Source organism: Camelus ferus, chromosome 10, assembly GCF_009834535.1.
Source record: "Camelus ferus isolate YT-003-E chromosome 10, BCGSAC_Cfer_1.0, whole genome shotgun sequence".
Lineage (NCBI taxonomy): Eukaryota > Metazoa > Chordata > Mammalia > Artiodactyla > Camelidae > Camelus > Camelus ferus.
The window spans coordinates 39,226,780-39,251,673 of NC_045705.1; the positions used below are offsets into that span (position 1 = coordinate 39,226,780).

At 41.6% G+C, this 24,894-nt stretch overlaps 1 protein-coding gene across 25 annotated transcripts in view; it reads right to left on the reverse strand.

The window, feature by feature from the left end:
• Positions 1–24,894, reverse strand: part of DLG2 (discs large MAGUK scaffold protein 2) — a 1,704,777-nt gene that overhangs the window by 54,791 nt on the left and 1,625,092 nt on the right. For all 25 annotated transcript variants that reach the window (XM_032488772.1, XM_032488771.1, XM_032488766.1 and 22 more), the window contains 2 exons: positions 16,193–16,369; positions 7,297–7,372 (listed from right to left, as the gene is read on the reverse strand). In XM_032488772.1, the coding sequence (XP_032344663.1) occupies positions 7,297–7,372; positions 16,193–16,369 (253 nt within the window). The remainder of the gene's footprint in view (positions 1–7,296; positions 7,373–16,192; positions 16,370–24,894) is intronic.

Here is a 24,894-nt window from a genome sequence, read left to right on the forward strand (position 1 = left end):
TGGCTTTCAGTGGACACGGGAGTTCAAGGTTTGGACAAGTGTGATGACCCTATTTAAAGAAAATGTAGCGACTCAGCAACTCTCCCCCAGGCTGGGCTGGTAACACTGCAGAATCCCCTGGACACAGCTCTGTCTTGGTTCTTTTTATGGAAAAATGTTGAGTCTGGATAAAACTGCCCTGCATGCGGTCTGGGGAAAGAATCAGAGGGGAAAGACTACAGCCAAGAAGACCACTCAGGACAGGGGCAGGGGGCCTGCAGGAGGGAAGTGATGATAAAGAACGTGAGACACAGCCTCTTCTGAGGTTATGAGCTCGGAGAGGATCTTGACTTCCTGGCGGCGGTGGAGTCGGGCAGGACGGCCCTCCTTCCAGCCCTCCTCCCTGAGTCTACATCACCTCTGGACATTTGAGCCCTTCACTGGGCTCTGGCCTCCCCAAAACTAGCTTTATCATGAAGGTTTCTTTTGAGGGCACTAGGGACTTCTCCCTTGAAACTCAAAATGTCCCTTTGAAGCTGTCACAAAAGCAATCCTCATAACTCATCCTGGTGAAGCAAACATAATTCCTATCTTCCTAACAAAACACTGACTGTCAGGTCACTTTTTTGATAAATGTTTCAATGGCAGGCTCTGCACTAACTCTGTGTGTCCCAGAAAAATGATTCTCAGTTTCTTCATCTGTAAATGACATAGTAGGACCTAGTGACTATGTGGAAATTTCTAAGAATGTATGAAATGGAACTGAGACTTCTTAATGCTGGCTCCAGTCCGATTCAGGGAGAATGCCAGGATCCTATCACCAGTAGCATCATCTCTGCCCCACGTGTTTTCTCAGAGTCAACATCCCCTCTGAGAGGGAGCACGAGGCTTTAGAAAAGGAAACAGAACATCAGGTCAGATGTCCAAGGATGACGGTCTTCTCTGATCCCTTTAGCAACAGTCTCTTATTTTCCTTTCCTTTTGCCTCTGTTTTAAATTCAGATTTTCAGAATCTCACATTCAGAACACTGCAATAGCTTTCTCAACATCTCCCACTGTCAGTCTCTCTCCCGTCCAATCTATCTTTCCCATGGTTGCCAGACTGATTTCTTGGAAACCTACTTCTGATCATTCGTTTAACTTTCCCCTAAGAAGGGTGGATTGAACAGCAAATGTGTGTCTGGTAGACACTGCAAGGTGTTAGGGGCACAAAGATGAGTAAATTGGGACCTCTGCCTGGGAGTGACATTTGGGCAGCAGTCCAGGTACATTAAGGGTGGAGCCCAGAGGAAATCATTGGGTTGGGTTTGGTCACAACCCTTAAAATTTGTCACTGTCTACAGGATACAGTACAAGTCTCCTGGGAAATTTAAGGCACCAGAATTGACTTGAGTCTAATCTGTCAATTCTGAGGCCTTTCATTCTTCATAAACTGTTGCTAGCATTGAAAGCAAACCATGTTTTACTTCCTGTGTATCCTATATCTTATTCCAGTGCCACTGTTTGCTCCTTGCAAATTTTTACCACTCCTTCAAGGACCCTCAATTCAAATTCTCCCAGCTTCCAAGCCAGAATCAACTTCAGGGGAGCCTGAACTTCAGAGCAAGTCTGCTGTCCCTCTTGTTTGGTATTAATCACTTCCTCCCTGCAGGGACCCATTCGCTTCCCTAGCACCCCTGCTCCTTCAGGGCGGTGACCATGACTTACTCATCCTGGTCCACACCACCTAGGAAGCTGCCTTGTATAGGAACCTGATAAAGGTTTAATAAAAGACAGAGTAAAGACTTCATTTTATTTGGGCAGATCACACCCGAGAGTGTGCAGCCCCCAAGCTCCCTTCAGAGATGTTCTCATACAGAAATATGTGCATCATCGAGGAAACCAGTTTCCCCCTTTCAGAATTTAAGTTTATGTCCAAGTCAGTTTTTGACAAAGCTAAAACCAATTCAATTTATTTCTTCATTTTTCTTAAGATGCATGAGTGCAACCTGGTTTTAACAAGGAAGAGAGCAAGCTACAGTAAACAGATCATGGGTTTTGGAATCAATCAGACATGGGTTTAGATTTCTTCACCTCCCCAAGCCTCAGTTTCTTTACATCTGTAAAGAAGGAATAAGCAATTTCCCGTCAAGCTTTGCTGTGGCGATTAAGAGATGTATGTAAGCGGCTGTCTAGGCTTTTACAATGGATACTCCCACTACTTCGAATAACACCTATCACCGCTGTTTTAGACCAGCCTGTGGATAAACAGAACTACTTATTTGTCTATAGCTTATCTTACTTTGAAAAGGACTTACAATGCAAAGGGGACCCTTATGCACTGCACTTTGCTGACATTTAGTAAGAATATTAATAATTCACTCAGACTCTTTCAGACATATATTTCTCTTCCTTAAATTGTAGGGATTTTAAAATAAAAATGAAAGAAAATTTAGCACAAATCACTAAACACCACCGATTTTCTATGGAAAACAGCTTGATTCTGAAGATTATACAATTTCTTAAATGTCTCAATAAATAATAGAAGGGCTGATTAGAAAGTTGATTAAAAAATTAGAAGAACAATAAAAGAAATTAAGGTGGCAATTAAGTTTCATCAGGGGCTAATTTGAATGGAGACTTGTTAGGAATTTAGCAACATTCTCAGGAAAGCTTGGGTGCACTGAAATCTGGGGAACTGAGATGGTTCTCAGGGAGATTCATCCAAACAGATGGCCACTTTGAGCCTGGGTCTAGGGAGGCTGGAAACACCTGGGTTACTGACACAATTGTCTACCTGTCTTTGCAGATGTAGACACAGACTTTGTGTAGGCACATGGAGTGGACAGAAAGCCTGGGCATTTCACTTGTAGCAAACTGGCACTTCTGAATGGAGAGCCTCAGGTTTCCTCATGGAGCCTCTCCAAACTCAGTAAGCCTCAAAGCTCATAGCCAGGCTTTCCATACAAGCTTCCCAACTTTCCAGATCTGCCAGCTCAGCCCCATTAGCTACAACTCCCACCACAGCATCCACACCAACCATCTGGTGTTCCCAGTCTGCTTGACCTGACCCCAACATGCCTACAGTTTCCATCTTCATCTTCATGCTGTTTCCTATATGTGGCAAACTCTTACTCAAACTTCAAGATCTCATTCAAATATCAGCTTCTCTTTGAAGTCTTCTCTCTTACCCAAGGCATAATTAGTAACTCTCTCTTTCTTCTGAACTCCGACAGAATTAAGGTACAGTGTGAAGAAATGAAAAGGGCAAATGTTCTACTGTCAAAATGATTTGAACTTAAACCTGACTTTTCTACTTACTGCTGTGCAATTGTAGGTAAATTAGTTAATCTTTTTGAGGCTCAATTTCCTGATATTTAAAATAGAGGTGAATTCCCTAAATTTATGGGGATTATCAGCGATCTTCTATTGCCATTGTTTGTCCGCTTACATTTCTCTTTGTGAGCTCCTCGGTATGAAAGACTGTCTTTTTCATCATTCTGCTGTCCTGCTTGGCACCTAGCACAGTGCCTGGTGTTTTGTAGCACTCAGTTTTTAAAAGTCAATTAATAGTTCTGGAAAAGTAACTCAAGCACTGGTAGGCCAATTAAAGTCTAAGTTCTTCTGTGACGTGCTCTCTGGTCACCCCCATCTCTATTAATTTGAATTCCCACAGCTCTTGTATATACTACTCCTGAGGCTCTTGTCACAGCCCGCTTTGTACATGCGGATTGACTCTAAGGTCCTCCTGAGCAGCAGCCATGGCTTTTGCTCTGAACTCCCAACATCTCACAATGCTCTGGGAATGCCGGCTAGTGATAAAGTTACTTAAACTAGCCCATTCTCTTTCTCATTCCCAAACAGTTTTCCTCTTCAGTTTATGCTGAGTTTACTCCCAGAATCCCAGAGACTGAGGCCTTTGTAACAATGACTTATTTCTTTAGTCCTTGCCCAAGGCTCAAAGTGAGTAGCATCTCCTGACTTCCCCAACTGTCCACACAGTTGGTCTGCCTTTTCTTCAGTGCACTTTCTCTTAATTGTCCTTTGCTTTCTGCTTCTGGGCGAGAGTCTGCTCATTGATGTACTGCTCTCATGAGGATTTGGAAAACTTTGGTTTGTGATTTCTGAATTTATAAGCTTGTGGAAAATTACTGCTGGAAGACACCTTAAAAGTCATTGAATCTGGGGACCTCACATAGAGGTCAATTCCCAATGTTGTGCTAGACTAATCAATCAGGACACTTTTTGGGGGGATCCTGCTGAGGTCATACGTGGCCTCAGAATCATTTTCAACACAATATTCTAGCTAGAAACCATCAATTCATCAGTTTACATAGGAGATGAATCTTGTCTGACTTCCCTGATGTAGTAATGATGCCCCAAGAACAGCGGGACTGAGTAATGAACTGAAGCCAGAACCCAGGCTCCTTACTCCCTCCCATTGACTTACCTTCCAGGGTTTCCCTTCCCACATGCTCACTGCCTCTCCTTCAATTGTCATTCAAGTCCTAGAATTTATATTCATTGGCTCATACCTAGTTGTATTTAACAATATGATGAAAGGGCACGACACGTAAGTTTTGGCCTTGTCACAAAGACATCTGGGCTCACTGATGTCATAAGCTCTTGAGGGGAAGGTCCTATGTTACACTTTGTATCTTTTACAAGTTTTAGTCTTGCGTCTGGCACATGGTGGATATTCAACAAAAATTCTCTGATATATATCCAACTACACATATGAATCAAATAGGAAATCTATCCTTAAATTCTCACCAGGAATCACTGAAAACATCCTACTCTCTTGTACATATGCAGTATTCAATTGAAAGGACTCCATGCATGATGACACATACCCTCATTTTTTTTTTTCAGAGTGGCACCATGTTTAAATAAATTCCCATTTCACCTGAATGTTTTAGGGGAAAGTAAATTATTATGTCAATGATGGGGCTGTCCAATGACACTTCTACTTAAAAATACAAAGGGCAGTGTTGTGGTTTAGGGCTCCAAAGTCCTGAGAAATGTTAGCTTTTCTTCCTCTTGTTTTTCAAGGTGACATCTATTAACCATACCTTGTGGTTCTATGTGATGCTCACAACCAAAATTATTAAGACAGAAAGGTAAAGGAAAGGAGATGAAGAGAAAGAATAGGAAGACAGAAGATGGGGAAAGGTATTTTACAACATAGCAGTAAGATACTAGTGCTATCACTTAAAAATGGATTTAAAAAGCTGTACAACTCACAGCTAACACTGTACTTAATAGGAGAGATTAAATGCTTTCCCCTGAAAGTCAGGAACAAGGCAAGGGTGCCTGCTCTTGCCATTTCTATCCAACATTGTACTGAAGGTTCCAGCCAGGGCAGTCAAGTATGATAAGAAATAAAAGTCATCCAGATTGGGAAGAAAGAAGTAAAACTCTCTCTTTTTACGTATGGCATGATCTTGTATACAAAAAGTCCCAAGGAATCAGTCAAAAAACTATTAGAATGAATATATGGCCTCAGCAAAGTAGCAGGATATAAGATTGGTATACATAATTAATTATATTTCGATACACTTGTGATGAACAATGAAAAAATAAAGGAAACAGTTCACGTGCTAAAGAATGAAACTGGAACACTACTTGATATCATTTACAAAAACTAACTCAAAATGGATCAAACACTTAAATGTCAGAGCTAAAATGATAAAACTCTTAGAAGAAAATAGGGACATAAATCTTCACTACCTTGGGTTAGGTGATGGTTTTTTAGTTGACACCAAAAGCACAAGTAACAAAAGAAGAAATAGATAAACTGGGCTTTGTCAAAATTAAAAACTTTTGTGCATCAAGAGACACAACCAAGAGAGTGAAAAGACAACTCACAGAGTGGGATAAAATATTTGGAAAGCATATATATGATAAAAGATTAATATCGAGAATAGATAAAGAACTTGTACAACTCAACAGCAACTCAATTTAAAACTGGGCCAAGGATCTGAATAGACATTTCTCCAAAAAAAGATATATAAATGGTCAACAAGCACATGAAAAGATGCCCAGTACCAAGAGTCACTAGGGAAATGCAAATCACAACCACAATGAGATACCACTTCAGACCAAAGAGGTTGGCTATAAGCAGAAAGACATACAATAACAAGTACTGGTGAAGGCACAGAGCAATTGGAACCTTCATACCCTAATGATGGGAATGTAAAATGATACAGCCACTTTGGAAAACAGTCTGGCAGTTCCCCAAAATGTTAAACATAGAGTTATCATATGACCCAGGAATTCCACTCCTAGGTTTATGCATAATGGAAATAAGAATATATGTCTACACAAAAACTTGTACACAAATGTTTACAGCAGTATTATCCATAATAGCCCACAAATGTTCATCAACTGATGAATGGATAAATTAAATGAGGTATATTCATACAGTGGAATATTATTTGACAATGAAAAGAAAGTACTTATAGACATTACAGCATAGATGCACTTTGAGAACATCATGTCAAGTGAAGGAAGTAGTCACAAAAGACCACGTAGTGTATAATTCCATTTACATGAAATATCCAGACTAGGCAAAGCTACAGAGACAAAGTAGATTTAGCAGTTGCCCAGGGCTGGGTGGGGATGGAATGGGGCTGGGAGTGGGGCAAGTGACTGCTATAGGATTTCTTTATGGGGCAATAAAATGTTCTAAAATTGATTGTGGTGATGGTCGCATAACTCTAAATACACTTAAAATCTTTGGATTACATACTTTAAGTCGGTGAATTGTATGGCATATCAGTTTTATCTCATTAAATTTGTTATCTACAAAGATGTGCACAGCAGTTAAGTCTTTTAATTTTTGTGATTACATTTCATTTGTTCATTTTCTTCTTTTCTATGTCTGTCACAACAATCCACGTATTCACTTAGATGATTCATGTGTATATTTCCATGACCACTGTTTTAGCTTTATAATGTGTAAAGGACTAGGCATATTTTATGATGAGCAGGTATCTTTTATGAAACCTATCCTTTTAAAATATTTAATTTAAAAGCAAAAGTTAAAGAAATAAAAACACCTGAACTATCTTTTTTCTTCTTCATTGTAGTCATTACATCACCTTCATAACACATCATTTCTGCTGACCACTAGCAGCTTTACCCTCCAATATTTAATATATTAACCGTAAGTCTGCTTCACCAGAAATTACATCATTGCATTTAGCAATACACTTATAACAGTGCTCTACCGTCTGGTGGCTCCATAATTTGTTTGCTACTGAAAGTCTAAATGTTAATTACAGTTAAATCCATGGCAACCGAGAGAACTTAGTGTTTCAATTACTTTGTACCTACCCCTTTTGAATCAATCACTCCAGGTTTTGCGTTAAACTTCACTGTCTTCAATCGGGCACGTTCCTTTCTTTCCACCCTAAAGAAAATGGAAAATAAAGAGTCTGTCACATGGCAAGGCATTTATGATGAAGTTCCTTATCAGATAAAGAACAACTCCTCTTCTTATCCTACAGCTCAAATAAAATATGCTTCTAAAATATTTCTGTTCCTTTGTTCAGTATAAAAAGTCTTGGTATAATATTTCTAAGCTGCTAACACATCTTTTGCAATTTCTGTGTTACATGTACTGAGAGGCACAGTATTTGGAAGGAACAAAAACCCAATATTTGTTACTTAAATGCCTGAATCAATCAATCAATCAAAATCTATTTCAAGGAATCAGAGAGATAAACACCTAAAGTGGAGACTGAGTAAAGTTCTCTCCTCTCCTCTGCTCTCCTCTCCTAATAATGCCTCCCTTTTCTTTTTGTTTCCTTTTTCTTCCCTTTTCTTCAAGAACACCATGGTATCTATCTTCACCTCAAAACCAAAGATGTTATAGAGAATCTTGAATCTTTCCTTTTCCCCAATGTCCTTCTCCAGCCATCTCTGCAGATTTCATTATTTTACCTGCCACTTCATTCATTCATCAAACATTTATTGAATGCCTACCTGGTATCAAGTAAAGGTGCTGGGGAACAACAAAAAATTTTATTAAAAAGCATGACTGCAATGAACACTTAGTAATGTGTTTTTTTTTTTAATCAAAGTATAGTCAGTTTACAATGTGTCAGTTTATGGCGTACAGCATAATGTTTCAGTCATACATATGCATACATACATTCGTTTTCATATTCTTTTTCATTATAGGTTACTACAAGATATTGAATATAGTTCCCTGTGCTAGCAATGTGCTCTTAGTGGGAGCAGAAGCATAAACAGACTGACAGCGTTGCCCAGTAAGACTGCTGATAGCAATGTGGGCACATCTATCTCTCTGGAGGGTAATAAGGAGAGGTGGAAAACAGTGGGGTGGGCTTCTTGGAGGAGGTGTCAACTTACATGATTCTTGAAGGATGAGAAAGAGCCTGTCAATAGGAAAAGTTCACGGAGAATTTCCCAGACTGGAGGAACAACATGTACTATGGTCCAAGGGTATAATCAAGTTAAAGATTTCAGGAAGATTCTGGTACAGGGGACATACAGGATGGGGACATGAGGCTGGAGAGGTGGTGGGGGCTCCTTATAAATGGGATCCATCTGCACTGAGGACCTGTGGTTTTCCCTTGGGGAATCCTCAAGAATTATTAGAGGCTATAAAGTTGAGAAGTGACAGACCAGATTAGCATTTTAAATAAATGACTCTAGGGGAGGAGGAAGACAGCCTAGAAGAGGATGGAATAGTGGGCAGCAGGAGGCCTATTTAGAAGCTGTTGCCATAATCCAGGCAAGAAATGATGAGGAGTGATAATGAGGTAGAGCAGAGGGAAGGGTTAGAGAAATATAAGTAAAATAAAATTGGTAGAATTGTGCATAGTTGAAGGATTGGGCTGAGAAAGAGAAGTTAAATATCTCTGAGTTTCTGAGCCTCTCCAGTTAGACATGATCATTCTTCTCTAAGCCCCCATGGCATTTACTTGTATGTCTATGTCGGTATTATTGTTTCCTGTGTTTATTTTCTCATCTAGCATATAAGGCTGTATGTTCCTTGAGGGCATGTCCACGTATCACTCTGCAGTGTATTACAGCATGTCCTCAATAAATAACAGATGAAGTAAAATAATATTCATTGTATTCTTTTAGAATCACTTTTTGTTTAACTAGGGCTAGCTCTAATTTCAAAACTGGGGAAAGGGAAAAAGAGAGGAAAAACTCTAAATCTACAGAAACTTTATGGTTTATGAGATCTAAGCTAGTCAGAGATCAATAATTAACAACATACTCCTTTTTAACTGAGAACTCTTTTGTGTTTCCAGCTGAAACACAGGGAAGATCGGAGTTTCTATAGTGACAGAACGGAGTTCCAGAATATATTTACTTCAATGTGAGAGTAGAATATTTGAGTGGAAACAGATGAACAAAATTCTTCAAATCTAACCTCAGCTATTAAAGCAGTACGTTCCACTGAGAGTTTCTACTTACACCCAACATACAACAGTTGGGAGAAGAGCAAGGAAGACTTCAGATAAGAGAACCTGCCAAGAGGAAAGATGCTCATAGAGAAAATGCCTACTCGGAGCTAGCTTTTCTCAGTTTTAATCCAAGTGCAAATGTTAATTCATATTCATCTCTTCAGATCCTTCTAAACCTGTTGTTACAGCTCTGACTTTATCCTAGCTTCTTTGCATCAACCAGGCTAATTATGGGAGACACCAGCACATCAGATGATGCCAAAATGACTGTAGCACGCAGAGAATACATGGTTATTTGATTAGACTCTGCAAAAATGCTGCATAAAGTGAAAGAACTCACAGGGGCCCCACGTAAGTACTATTAGGCTGAACCCAATATTCTATTCTAGGAATTGTTCAGACAGAGCATTCTAACTACCCACCCTCCTGGTTTCTAAGTTCATCCTGTTTATATTTCTCAAGAAATGTTTCCATTAGGCCATTTTAGTGGTTCATCACTTAAATCTTAAAAGGGTCGCAAAGAAAAAGTCAGATGAACAGATGGAAAGACAGACACACACACAAAAACACCTAATATTTGCTATGGTTTATCACTAATCTTTAAACAGGCAAAAAAAAAAAAAAAAGCGAAGGAAAAAAAAAAAAGCCTTACTGTATAGGAGGCAGGTTTTGGTTCACTTAAGCAGGAAGTCAGAAAGTTTTGATTTCTACTTTGGTTGAAAGTTTCATAAATAATAATAATGATGGTGACATAAGTGGTAGATGAAGTTTTAACATATAATTATCCATGAAAGATTCCTTGACATTTACATCAGCTCATTTGGTCCCAACAATAACCCAGTGGGGTATTCTCAGCCCCATTTTATGGCTGAAAAAGCTAAGACTTGAGCCCAATTAGAAAGTGGTAGAAACAGGGCCTGAGCTCACATCTTCTAACATCTAACTTCAGTGTCTGGCCACATCCACTCTGTTTGGGAAACAGTATTTAAGGACCTTCCAGGCCTCCCTTATCCGATGGGATTTTCAACAAACATGAGATTTTAGATGGGTCACACGTAATTTTAAGGCCCATACAGTTCCTTAGAAGTCTGGGCTGAGCTTTTCGTAAATGATAACCATCGCTCTCCCTTGCATCCCAAATCCTGAACGTCCTGAATTAAATAAACCACAACCAAATTTAAGTATAGAGTCACTGAGATAATGCCTGTTATGAGAGGCTGTCCTCAAAACTCAGAATAAATTTGCTTAACACTGAAATGCATGTTAGCTAAATGTCTATTTGCAACAATACATCACAAACACTGGATTGATTTATGTTCTCAGCACTCTTTCTCCATGCTCTGTATCCTCAACCAGAGCTGTGATTTTTCATCCCAGAAGCCCATGTTGATTGCCTCTTGGGGGTTTCTGCAAACCTCTCTCTTGAGTAGCAGAGGGTGCGGCTTACCTTTTCTTCCTCACCTGCCTCAGCCCTGTCCTCTCTCCTCGTGCTTCTTGGGACGCACGTGGATAGTTTACTGCTGAAAGCAGTTAGGGTTGAGAAACAGGGCCCTACATAATGCTATAGGGTTTTTCTTTAGCACCAAAAGCTCAAAATCTGAAGAAAGGGAAATACATATCCTTTGAGCATGTACTAAAGTATTTATAATCTGTACAACGATCCAGGGCTTAAGATGGAGCTGGGCATATGGTAGGCGCTTAACGCATCTTTGCTGAATGAATGATGAATGAGTGAATGAATCGTCAAGGAGGCTACTAATTCTGGACCTGGATGTGAAAACTAAGGCTCAGAGAGCTTAAGTGACTTGCCCAAACAACCAGTGTTTCTGACCATTCATCAAAGTTGTTGACCACTTCACGCCTTTTTTACTTGGTAGGATCTATACAAAATCTATATAAAAGTATTTTCCTGAGTAGGACTCTTTGGCAGAAACAGATGATATTAAGATCCACAGATCTTTACCTAAGGAAAGGGTGGGTCACCTGTGTAGAAAGGATGAATCGTGAAGAGAAAGACCGCCCTACTTCTCTTTTACTCAAGAGGCAAGCAATTAATTAGATTGTTAAAGCAGAAATAATCCTCTCCGCCCTAGTTTGGTCACTGACCAAAAATACTGAAAACATAAACTGGATGGCAAAACTTGAGCAATCAATTCTGACATCTAGCATCTCCAGAGAGTTCCAAATGGTCATGCTTTAATGAGTCCAACTGTCTCCCTTTGCCCTCTTACCCATCTCCCATCTGGCATTTTCAGGTTCTCGCCAAACACATAACGAGGTCAGGCTTGGAGCACTGGATTGTGGGAGCATCACCTGGTGCTGGGTATCCCTTTGCCTGTGCTCCACAGGACCCTGCTGCAGGGAGACTTGAGAAGCCATACATGTCACTGGCCACAGGCTTGCCGGGAAGCTCGGTTAGTAAACCCTTATGCAATGCTGGCTGCAAGCTGCCATCTGAGAGCCCAGGTGAGAGCCCAGGTGACAGTCACTGAGGGGCGATGATTAGAGACTTGGATGAAGAGACAGTGGAGCAAATCCCAGTTTGGCCCCTCAGGAACTATGTAATCTCAGAAAACAGAGGTTCTGTGCTAAGAGCCCAGGTTTTGAAAGTCTCGGCTGGAATTCTGTATCTGCAACTTATTAACTCTGTGTTTTAGGGCAGGTCCCTCAACTTCTTAGGATCTCATGTTTCATGTTGGTGAAATTAGGATATTAACACAGACCTGAAAAATTACAAGACAATACAAGAAAATTGGCTAACACTGTATCTGAAATGTAGTAACTCCTTAATCGGCATGCGTTTCTAATATACCTTTGGGGTAGTGAAAAGCCATCTGGTCTTGCTCCCAGAGAGACCTGGGTTTAGCCAGTGGCTGACTGTGCATCCTTGGCCAAGTTACTTGACTTCTCTGATCCTAGTTTCCTTATGAAGCTTTTGTGAAGATTACATGATATCTTGTATTTGAAAGCACCTGGCACAATACATGGTCGTTGCTATCCTCAGATGGAATTCATCTCTCTGTTTGCTGCCCGTTCACTTCCCCTGAATGTCTGTGTCCACACAAAACTCACATGTTGAAGCCCCAATCCCCAGTGTAATGGTATCTGGAGGTGGGGCATTGGTGGGTGATTAGGTCATGAGGGTGGAGCCCTCATGTATTGGATTAGTGGCCAAAAAGAATCTGAGACAGGAGAGAAAAGATCTCTCTCTCAGTCATATGAGGATACAGCAAGAAGGCCATCTGTAAACCAGGAAGAAGGTCCTCTCTGGGGACCCAATCAGTCAGTGCCTTGATTTTGGGCTCTTTAGCCTCCAAAACTGCAAAAAATAAATGTCTCTTGGATAAGCCACCCCGTGTACAACATTCTGTTATAGCAGCCCGAACTAAGACGGTACCTTTAGTTCCAACAGCACCCTCACTGCTCTCATCACAGTGTAGCTGTGCTAGACTTACATGTTAGTCCCACAAATGTTGGGCTCCAGGCAGTGACCTGATGACAGCACCTGTGCACAGAGGCTGCTCAAGCAATGCTTGCTGAACTGAATTTTGTCAATTCTTATTTTTGTAACTTTGGGAGGAAGGACTGCATTTGAGTTAAGAGCACTGTAGCCTGGATTCAAATCCCAGTTATGCCATTTATTAACTGGGCAATTTCAGGCAAGTAAATTAACCTCTCTATGCTTCAACCTCCTGGTTTGTAAAATAAGGATAATTATATTACCTTCCCCACGGGGTTGTAATGAGGTTTAAGTAAGTTAATTGTTAAGGGCTTAGAACAGTGTCTAGCATGCTCTAAGAGCATTTACTTAAATTAAATTTAAATTTCCCATCTTCAAAAGAGAAGGAGGGAAGAGGCAATGATTTTCGTACTCTTCATCTTATGGTTTCATTGGGATGATTAAAGGGAATCATCAATAGAGAAACATTTTAATAAATATTTTTGTAAAGGCTAAAGTCATACACTGATGCTATCCATTATGAGATTTTTCTGGACCAGCTCTCTAAGCTGAACTATAATCAGGAAAGGGGCTAAGGGATTGAAAGAATAACCCTAACCTAATAATAAATCATATTTGTATCAGCGACCATTCAGTCTGAGCTATAGTTGTAAGACGCTGAACGCAGTGTGAAATGTGAGTGCCTCCTTCAGAAGTTAGGTATTAAAGTGCAGCCTGAGGAAAGACTCATGGCAGATTTTGAATTGCATTAAAATAAGTGCCAAAGAACCCTTTATGGGGTATGATTTTAATTTCTTCTTTGTACTTTTAAAAATGTTCCCACTTCAGTGAAATGTGCTACTTTCATAAACACATAAAAAAAATAGTAACATTTTTGGAAAGAGTTAAAATCCTATGGAGAAAACTTGACAGAAATTCATTTACAGTCATAAACACACACACACACACACACACACACACACAGACACACGCACAAGATGGTCGGGAGAGCTACTGCACCCTTCATGAGAGAGAATGCAAATACCAACATTAGCGTCACTAGACAGACTTCCAGGCTAGTCGTAGCATGTAGAATGGCTGTTAAGATGGTTTTCATTCAAAATAGGAGAGAGAGCCTATTCAAGAATGACCCCCAGTAGACAATTACCCCAGGAGGACTAGCACTAAGAATGTTCCTTAGGAGGGAGATGATGTGTCATTGAACAAATTAAAGACTATTGACAAGATTGGTTAGAATCACATAACCTTAGGGTTAGGCAGTGCCTGAAAATCATACAGTTCAACTCTCCCATCCAAAGTTTGAATTCCTTTTTTTCATATTTCCTGCCACTGAATCTTCTATTATCAGAATCACCTGGAGGAACTTACACACAAATACAGATTTCCAGGACCTACTCCAGATGGACTGAAACAGGATCATAGGGCGTGTGTGCGCACGCACGAAGTGGGTGTCAGGGAGCGAGAGAGTGGGGTGTACATAAGTTTTCATAATGTTCCCTTGGTGTGAAAACCATTGTTCCAGTTCACCGTCTTCCCAGGTAATCCACACCTCCAACTAGTAAAAGGATTTCCTTAAAATGAGCTGGAATCTACTCCCACATAGCTTTCCCTCTCCACCTCATTCCTATCCTCAGGGCCACATTGAACAAGATGGCTCCTTCTTCTACAGAACAGCCCCTCGGATTGCTCAGATTAATTATGTCAAAGCAAACCAAAATACATGCTGGTCTGACTTTTCTTTTTAAGAAAATGGGAATGCAGAAACATAGAATACATACTGGTCCTGAGAGTTACTGTTTCGAATACATAACCTTTCAGAAAACACTACAAACTACAAATTCAGAATGTCCTCTCAAAGCACCATCAGGCAATTATGCAAGAGCCCAGAGGTTTAAAGAACTGTCTGCTGGTGGCAGAGTCAGAGGTGTGAGCACAAGGGGTGGGGAGGGAGCAGCTGTGGAACAGCCAGCCAGCTGCCCTCTTCCCACATCCCAGGCTGTGAGGCCACAGGGAGAGAAAGATGGTGGACCAGACTTCTCTGGCGTGCAAATGCCCCACAGAGTTATTCTCGGGTTGAATGCACGTCTTCCTACTATGGCTGGTGCTAGCTCAGTCACGGGATCACTCTGTGCACTTGAACACTCAGTGTCATGAGCATTTTTTTACAACGGTTCTTGGGGTGTTCGGAAACGAGGAGGAGAGCCCATTGAAAAACCTGCACCTCAAGAAAAGTTGGTGACTGTTTTGAATAAGCATTATTCCAGACTTTGATTTCATACCATCTCTTTCCTAGGGTATAGATAATTTGTTTCCTTTTTCTTTCTTTCTTCCTTTCTTTTTTCTCTCTTTCTCTCTCTTTCTTTCTTTCTTTCTATATATATATATATTTTATTGACGTATAGTCAGTTTACAATGCTGTGCTAATTTCTGGTGAACAGCAGAGTGATTCAGTAATACATATATATATTCCTTTTCATATTCTTTTTCATTATAGGCTATTACAAGATACTGAATATAGTTCCCTGTGCTAGATAACTTGTTTCTTGATGCCAAGAGGACACTCTTGGAAGGAAAGTTCCTTTCTGGTGGTGATGGTCAGAAGCTTCCGGGGCAGATGAAGAAGGTGATTGTTCTGAAGTCTGTTCCTGCCTTTCAGAAGCAGAGTCGAAGAGATACTTTGAAGAGAAAGAGCATAATGCTCTCGACTTGGGCAACGCACGTAGGACTAACTATCTGAATGAAAGTGGGAGTTATGGGTGAGGTGGGGAAGGAGTAACTAAGTCAGTAAAAAAGAGCTGTGATCCCAGTCTTCAGACCTCACCAGATGTCTGGCAGTTCACATCCCAAGCCTCTGACCTTGGAATGGAGGTTTCTCATCTTTTCCCATCGATATCTGGAGGCAATATGTGGCTAGGACCCCCAGCTTAGTGAACAGCCTGCTTTATTTGGCTTGGCCTTTCTATAAAATTATCTGTTAAGTTTGGAACCCCTGGAATAACCGCTCTGCGTTTGTAAGTCAGCGTACAAGCTGTTCAGCCGAATCTTGGACTTGTGGATGCTGGTAAGTTTCAGGAAGGCAGTGTAAGCAGATCCTCTTTCTTCCTTTGTGCCTCATCACAGTCACCAGTTTTCATAAAACCCTAATCTGAGGAGAGTGAGAATATTTAATTTGTGTCACCTGTCACCACTGACAATCTCCCCACAGGGTGACAGTCCTACTCAAGTAGGTATTTTGTGAACAGTTTGCCACATCTTCATCTTTCCACACCTCCGCTCCCTGGAGAGCTGAAAAGCAAATATTCTGAGACAGAAAAGGCATTCTTACCTCCGTTTGCTGGGGATGACCCCCATCTCCTCACTGTCCCCCTCCAGCGTGACTCTCCGGGCTTGCCACCACTCATCATCAGAGGCGTTGATAACATGGAGAATATCTCCGTATTTAAAACTGAGTCCTTGACTTGGCAGCCCACTGTCCTTGCTTTTGTCATAGTCAAACATGGCTCTGGAGGAAATGACAAGAGAGAAAGAGCACAGTTAGGAACCTCTGGCACCTCAGATCTAGGGGGTCATCATTCTGATTACTCATTCTTGCCCTGAGAACCTACTGTCCTTTCAATACCAACTGCCAGGACTAACGCCCGGAATCACAGTCAACACTCCCACTGCTTTGGTCAAAATCAAGGTTAGTTCTTACTTCTCCTTAGAAGTTGTAATGGCAGCTTAAAGAGCCCTAGAACCAGGTAATTGCTTCTTTTCTTGGAGCTCATCATATGTGACAAAGTGATAATGGAAGATGATGAAGGCAGGTTAATACATAATTGAGATTTCTTTCTCTCTCTCACTACAACCAAATTCTAAAAATCGCTAGAAAGAAGGATGTTCCTCATTTGACAAACACGGGCATCTTTCTGAATGCAGCATTTTGTGTTATGAACAAATCCTCTCAGATGTATCAGTCTGTGGAACTCCTTCCTGTTTTAATAGAGGAAAATGGTAACAACTTCAATGTCCACTCACAGGGGGACTGGTCCTTCCACTCACTAGAATATCGGACCATTACTAAAATCGGACAGTTGCAGAAGTTAATGACATGGATATATGCTCAAAATGTGATAATGAAAATACACTGAAGTCTGTGTGTGTTCACAGACATAGCTCAAAATGATATGCATGAACAAGACATAGAATATGGAGCCGACCTCATCATTGCATTTATCACTCTGAATTGTAAGTCTTGCTTTATGTATCATGTTTTCCCCACTAAAGAGCATTTGCTGAGCCTTTGCTGAGCCTTTGCTAAGCCCAGTGCACTGTAATATGTATGACTGGTGGGGTGATAGAGTTGGAAGCAGCATTACAATGATGACCGAGACTAGCTGTTGCCCCCAGCAGCTGACAGTGTGTCTCAGGTCCCACATTGTCTGCTTCCTCCTGTGTCCTCCACTCCTACAATCCACCACCACACACATAACAACACACGATCTCCTCGAAGAAACAGATTTTGCCACCTCCCTGTTTATTCCCTTTAATTCCATTCTAAGAATTCCCTTCGAGTTTAACCACTATGCAAGCACAACTAACTAGATCTGGCGAACAGATTCTTCTAAAGTCACTGAGGACGAAGTGTGATTCTTTTCCTTTCTTTCTTCTTCTTTTTCCTCTCATGAAAGAAATGTCACATTTGCTGTCATGGCAACCAAAAAGAGCTGAAGACAGCATCTACGGCTCTCAAATACTGCAAGAAAAGTTGAATTACTTGCAACACAGCCCCTTCTTCCATTAACTCTGTCCCTGAGTGACAGAAAATAGGGCAGTTTCTTGGTCTCAGCTTCTAGAATGACTCATTTCCGCCTTGACCATTGGCATCTTCCCTACCAAAGACGTCACAAAACCCCAGACAGGAAAAGGGGGCTGAGAGAAGGCAGATACCCACCCACTCCTGACACTGTCACTTCTCTAGCTGGGTGACAGGACACAAATTAACATTCCCCAGCCACAGGTTTTTAAATACAAAATTAGGCCAGTAGCTATATTCACATTGGAGCCGCTGTGAGCATGAATGAAGTAGCAGATAGGAAGCATCTGGCACGTGGTGGGTGCAGCGCCACACAGGGTAGGGTAGCGGTTAGGAACACAGACTCAGGGGCCACACTGTTAAGGCCGTGTCCTGGTCCTGCTACTTGACTTCTTACTAGTCATACAGCTGGTTACCGAGGCAAGCGACTTAGCTCCTCCTAGGCCTCAGTTCCCTTGTATATAACATGGTGATGATGACACCAGTGCCCCCGCCATGGAAGTGTGGCATGGATGAAACGCCACTGAAGGTAACACAAGCGAAGCATGTAGAACAGTGGCTGCGCATGGTGACCACTGGTGAGTAGAAACTGTTGTTGTTACTATTACCATTATCTCCCCTTTCCCTTTTGAGTGAATACTCATAAAAATCCTTTTTATAGATTCAACTCTGTGCAAAAAAGAGCTTTCCTGAGACTGCTGTCCTTAAAAAGGCCTGCTTACAAGGGTAGCCCTTGGCTGACATCTGGGAACTTGTCTTTTGGGAAGGTCCTTACCATTTCCCATTAAGAGTGGCTCACTGTGCCCAAACTGTTTGTATAAACAATATCATTTAAGTTGAACACTTGCTTTTTCCTTGGGAGTCTGGAATTGCGGCAGGTGCCAGGCAGAGGTGCCAGCCCCCAATAAAATCCCTGGACCCTGAGTCTATAAGGAGCTTCCCTGTGTAGACAGCACTTCACACTTGTCACAGTTTGTGGCTGGAGGAATTAGGCACGTCCGGTGTGACTCCACCGGGGGAGGATTCCTGGAGGCTTGCACCGAGGTTCCTCTAGACTTTGTCCCATGCTCCCTTCCCTTTGCTGAGTTTGCATTGTATCCATTTTCTGCACTAAATCATAGTCATGAGGACGACTCTGCTGAGCCCTATGAGCCCTCTTAGTGCATCATCGACCCAGGGAATTGTCTTCAGGGCCCCACCACTCACTCTGTAGATGGTAAAGCACGTTCACATACACTTCCTCATTTGTGACTCAACCCATTCCTACAGAGAAGGTGTAATGGATATGGTACTTACTAGCCCCTTTCTACAGATAAGGGGCATACCTAGCAAGGCCCACTGACTAACCTCAGGATACATGGCTTAGTGGTAGCAACCTGGGGCTGGAGGTGGGTCTCCTGCTCCCAAGTCCTAGTTCAATGCTCTGCACCTTGTCCCCCCACTCAATCTGGGAGGTGGTGAAGGTGGTGACAAGGTGGCAAGGACGATAATCGTGATGACAACCACTACTTATGCCCACTAGGGGGCCTGGCACTTTGTCTTCATTGTCTTATTTGACATCATAACAACTTGAAAGACAAAAACTAGTATCCTTGTATTTATGGATGAGAGGGGAGGCTCAGGAAGTTAAGCCTCACAAGGACAGGCGTGTTAGAGACTGAATGTAGAATATGGTCTGTCTGACTTCAAAATTCATATTCCTGGCCACTTCATTCTCAGGCTCAACTTCCCAGCCTGTCGCCCTCTGGCTGTGCTCACAACTTAGTACCAGGAACTTTTAATCTTCCCTTCCAAGCTGCTATCTCTTTCCCCCAAATCCCTGAAGTTCCCTTACTGCTCAGTTCTGGTCCCAGTATTCATTATCCTAATGTCCTCAAACCACTGATTCGGCTCCAGGCTCCTTCTGGATGTAAAGTGTGGTAGAAAACCCATAAACAAAATCTGACAGTTGGTGGCCAAGAAGGCAGGCTCTATGATCAGACTGCCTGGGTTTGCAACTTTTTAATTGTGTGTGTGTGTGCATGGGTTTTTTGTTTTGTTTTGTTTTGTTTTTTTAATGAAGGTACTGGGGATTGAACCCAGGACCTTGTGCATGCTAAGCATGTGCTCTACCTCTGAGCTACACCCACCCCTGCCCCTAACTGTGTGATCTTGGACAAGCTACTTAACCTGTCTGGGTTTCAAGTTTTCTTAACTGTAAAACTGTCATAGTAATAACACCAGCCACCTCAAAGAACTGCGGTGAGGAATAAATGAAATGATATAGGTAAAGTATTGTAACACCAGCTTGGCAGCAGTGAGTGCTCAGTAAATGTCAGCTATTATTACTATGATAATTATTATTCTGTAAAATTCACTGGGATTTGAATCAGGGGATCTGGGTCCCAACTGTGCCACTTAGTAGCTGTCTTGTGGACTGTGTACAAAGACATTGAAAACACCGCTCTATCCTCAGGACTCAGTACAGGGCTGGGCACAAAGCAGTTTCTCAGAAAGGTCTGTGGGACTGCTTCAGACGACCTTTGAAAGTCCCACTTCTGTCAAGCCTCAGCATCCCTGTATGTAAGGGGAGGGGGGTTAGAGGCTAATCCCGAAGTTCCCCCGCAGATCAGACATTCATTCTACTGGGCTCCAGTCTACTCCCAAGAATTCCTGAGGGGAGATTTCCCACTCTCGGGATCAGCAACACACTCTTTCCAGAGTTCTGTTTATCTCGGACAATCTGCCCCTCTAGGACTACACTGATTCAGACTTGTCAGGTCCCTAAAAACAAGCAGCTGACACATTTCAGCAGCTTCTGGCTCCTTTGGCTATTAATGGAGCCTCACGTCTGGGAAGAAAGCTACAGTGCCCCATCACCTAATTTAAAAAGCGATAAGCTGTTTTTAATTTGCTTTATGTGCTAATTCATCACCGTAACTTTTATAAAATGCCATTAAGACTCAGACTTTCTACCCAGGGTGCTTTTAACAAGTCCATTAGACAAGTAGAATTAGACATGAATAATGCAAGGACTCTCCCATCCCTCCTGCCCCTCCTGCATTTCAACATGTGGTGGCCCTTTGCCAACTGGGATAGTCTAGGAAGGGAAGGGTGATTCTCACCCTCATGGCTGTGCAACCTGGTTGTGAATACCTAAGTATCCAATCAAAATTGTGCTTATTAAGTGCCCTGTGATATGCTAAAGACTTTATATTCATTGTCTCCCTCAATTTACTGCATATGGGTTATATGCCAAGCTGTGAAGGGAGAAGAGATTTGGGTTTAAGTCCCAAATCTGTCATTCCTAGTTGTGAATTCTGGGCATGTGACTTAACCTCTTAGATGATCTCTCAACCATAGATGGCCGTGCCCTCACTGATGAGATGCAGAAAATGATGGCATTAACTCACAAGATGGTTATGGAGATAAAGCTATGGGATGCCTATAGAGCACCCAACACCAACATAGAATGAATTCCACTTTGTTATTATTTCTAATTACAATCTTGCCATGTAAGCATTTTTGATCTCATAAAGGAGATGAGACTCAAAGAGCTGAAATGGAAAAAGCCAGTAAGTGGCAGAACCAGGATTCAAACAGATAGATGTGTTCGAATCAAAAGCCTGCACTCCTACCAGAAACTGACACAACACTGTAAACTGACTACACTTTAATTAAAAAAAATATACACACAAAAAAGCCTGTACTCCTGACTGTAGAATTCAGCTTGGAACTCCTGATAAGGAATGTCACACTCAGAGCTCTATCTCAAAGATTTCATGATCTGATGACCACCTTGATGATGACGCCGTGAACTGGACTTCAGGAGAGAGGCAAGTGCAGTTTACTAAGCACACATTCAACTCTCACACTGCCCTGCAGTGCATATATTAGCCTCCTATTGCAGATGAGGAAATACAGTCTTGGACAAATTTAAGCAAAATGTCCAGTGTCACACCAGCTATCAAGTGGTAGGGCTGGACTCAACTCCAAATCTGTCTGCCTTTGAGGCCAGTGAACTTCCTGCTATGCCAACCCATGTGTTGTTTTTGCAAGTGACCCTCTCCAACCAAAAATACCCACAATTTCTAACGCGCTTAGTTAATAATCATGAACCATAAGAGTTTGGGTGTTTCTGTGTTGGTCAGAGAATCAGATCGATGTTGGTGGAACCACTTTAAGGTTGGTATAATACGACAAAGGTGGAAAGAAGCCCTAGAGACCATGCCACTAAGAGCAGGAAAAATTCCATGATGTGTCTAATGGTTACTGAGGATATGGTAGGAAAAATAATCCCTTAACTCTTTCTCCCCCAAAATGTCTACATCTTAATCCCCAGAACCTGTGAATATGTTACTTTATATGGCAAAAGAGATTTGCAGATGAGATTAAGGTTACGGGTTTTGAGATGAGATTATCCTGGATTATGCAGCTGTCATGTTCTAGGCCGGTGTCTTCAAGACACTTGAGGGAAATGAGGAAACTTTCCATATGGCTGATAAAAACGCATGTCTCATATAACCTAATCATATGAGTCCTTAAAAATGGAAGAGAAGGCAGAACAGGTGAGAGAGATGCCACAAGAGGAGGACTTGACTGCCGTTGCTGGAGGAAGGGAATTTGTTATAGCAGCAACAGAAAACGAAGAGAGGCGCACGATTTAATGATATAATAGAAAGTCAGCAGAAGGCAAAGGCCACCAGTATGAGGATCGTGTCAAAGATTCTTTAGAGTAAGAGCAACTTCTCAGCAACAATAACAACAACCTACTTGCTGAGTGCTTGGTGTTGGCTAGGCCATGTGCAAAGTACCTTTCCTTTACATAATTTTGTCTTATTGTATCCCCTGTAAGTAGCCTGGGATTTAGGTATGGTTATTTCTAGTCTGCAAATTATCAACTGAAGGCTTTAATTTCCTACATTTATACCTTACCCAATTCTCACATAAAACTCCATGAGATAAATATTATTGTCTCTATTTTCAAATAAGGAAACCGAGCTACACAAAAAAGCAGCCTTTTCCTTCTCTTAAGTTGCAAAGCAGTCTGCTTGTACCTCTTCTGGGAGGTGAACAACATCCAGTCTTGGATGGGAACGTGTCTTGCCTCCTCTGCTAGATCAGAAGCTACCGAAGGGCAGGGGCTCCCAGGTCCAGACTCTGCACAAAGTCTTTGCCAATGCATTTATAAATGAAGAAATGAACCAGCAAGTTCCTCCCACCTGTGTTGTCAACTTGTTTGAGCTGAAGAAGCCTTTGTTTCCATGACAACCTGAAGACCCAAGAAGCAGAGTGCTTCGACTCCATTTCCTTAGTCTCTTGAAGCTGAGGCCTCTGTTTGATTAGAGGAGACTCGGTTCTCACCTTTCTAGGCAGCCGGAGAAAGAACAAAAGCAGCAGAAGGTAAAGTCTGCTTTCTGCTCCATCCCACTATGCCCGGCTCGGATGGGCATGTCCCACTGTTAAGGTAAGTGGCTGAGGACAGTGCAAAATGCCTAGATGTTGGAGTGAGGAGGCACATTCATGTGAGTCCACCTCTTTCTAGCTGAGTATCATTGAGAAAATCAGTGGACTAATAAGAAACTTAGTTTATCTGTACAATGGGCTTCGTCATTCCTAAATCTTGGCATATCTGCAGAGATTCAATGAGATGACACAGGAAAAACACTTAGCACAATAACTCCAAAAGCTACTTAACTTTGCCCCTTCTGTAGAGATAAATGAAAGCTATGGCTACAGGTATCGGAGGGAGAATGCAATATGGTGTCTCTTAGATGGAACATAAAAATACATATATAGTAAACTTCCTCAAAACATTTTCCTACCAGGAGCATGAGGGGAAGGATATGGAACTGGGAGCAGAGAGGTTTGAACTTTGGTTACTCTTACTTTAAAAATCATCAGTTTCTCATTGTTTTCTCTTCTTGAAAGCATTCACTCATCCACTCATAAATTTGATAAATATGTTTCCAAAAACAGAGAAGGCAAGCTGGAAGTTGGAAGAAGCTTGGGGTTCTAGTTCTGGCTTCAACATAATCTCACTGTGAGTAAGTTACTTAACCTCTTTGGGCTTCAGCTTCTATGTAATTAACAGGTCAAAACAATTCTCTAAGGTGGTGTTTCAGCTGTCATGTTCTAGGCCGGTGCCTTCAAGACACTTGGGGGAAATGAGGAAACCTTCCATATGGCTGATATTAATGTGTGTCTCATAGGATCGTGTTTGTGTTGTGAACGTCGTTCTGTGTCATCGCTCTCATCAATCCCAGAACTTCACTGGGAGTTAAGTGAGCACCACCTATACTCTTTTTTTTTTTTTTTAACATTTTTTATTGATTTATAATCATTTTACAATGTTGTGTCAAATTCCAGAGCACCACCTATACTCTTATCTCCCCTTGTATTGTGATTTTTCACATTTGCAAATTCTCATTCATATGAGCATGAGGGATGGAGAAGGTTCCTATTCCTCCTATCCCCAGAGTCTACCACATAACAGACGCCCCAAAAAAGTTATTTTCTGTTATTCAATCTATCACCTAGGCTTGTCACCAGGCAAGCCCTAGAATTCAACAGTTTACTTTCTTTCCTGTAAAAGCCCAGACAGTTGGAAACAACAGGTAATGAATACCTGAGTGACACCAAGCATAGGCTTCCCTGTTTTTCTTAGGAAATGATGGACATATGTGTAACATTCCTGTCTCTCCAGTCAGAACGTATCCATCCCAGGGCAGTGGACTGTACACAGCTCTATACCGATTACTTCTCATGTCAACTTGAGGAGCCGTAACACACATGCCTCCATGGACAAATCATGTCCAAACTTACTGAGATCTAGCAAGGCCATTTATTTCCCCATTCATTTCAATAATGAATTACCCCCAGTGAAAACAGTGGCTCCAGCCACCACCAAATCAGTCTTAGTGGATGGGAACATGTTAGCTTCTGTCAATCCTTGCTAAGAGGCCAATGACCAAGATGCCATCATTTACTCAACGACTGCCGAGCACACAGTAGGTCTACAACATGGCAGGCACTGTTCTGGGTATTTATTATCTGTGATTCTAAAGATACCCCTTAAAATGCAGGCATTGTTCCCATTTTACAGGAGGATAAATATTTTATATGCCATGGACTGTGTTACCACATGGGTTATAGCATTTAGTCATTAATAACCTTATAAAGTAGGTTTGTACTCTTTCAAGACACTCTTCTCACCAGTGTTTCTTTTTATGTTAGAGAGCTTTTGGGAAAAT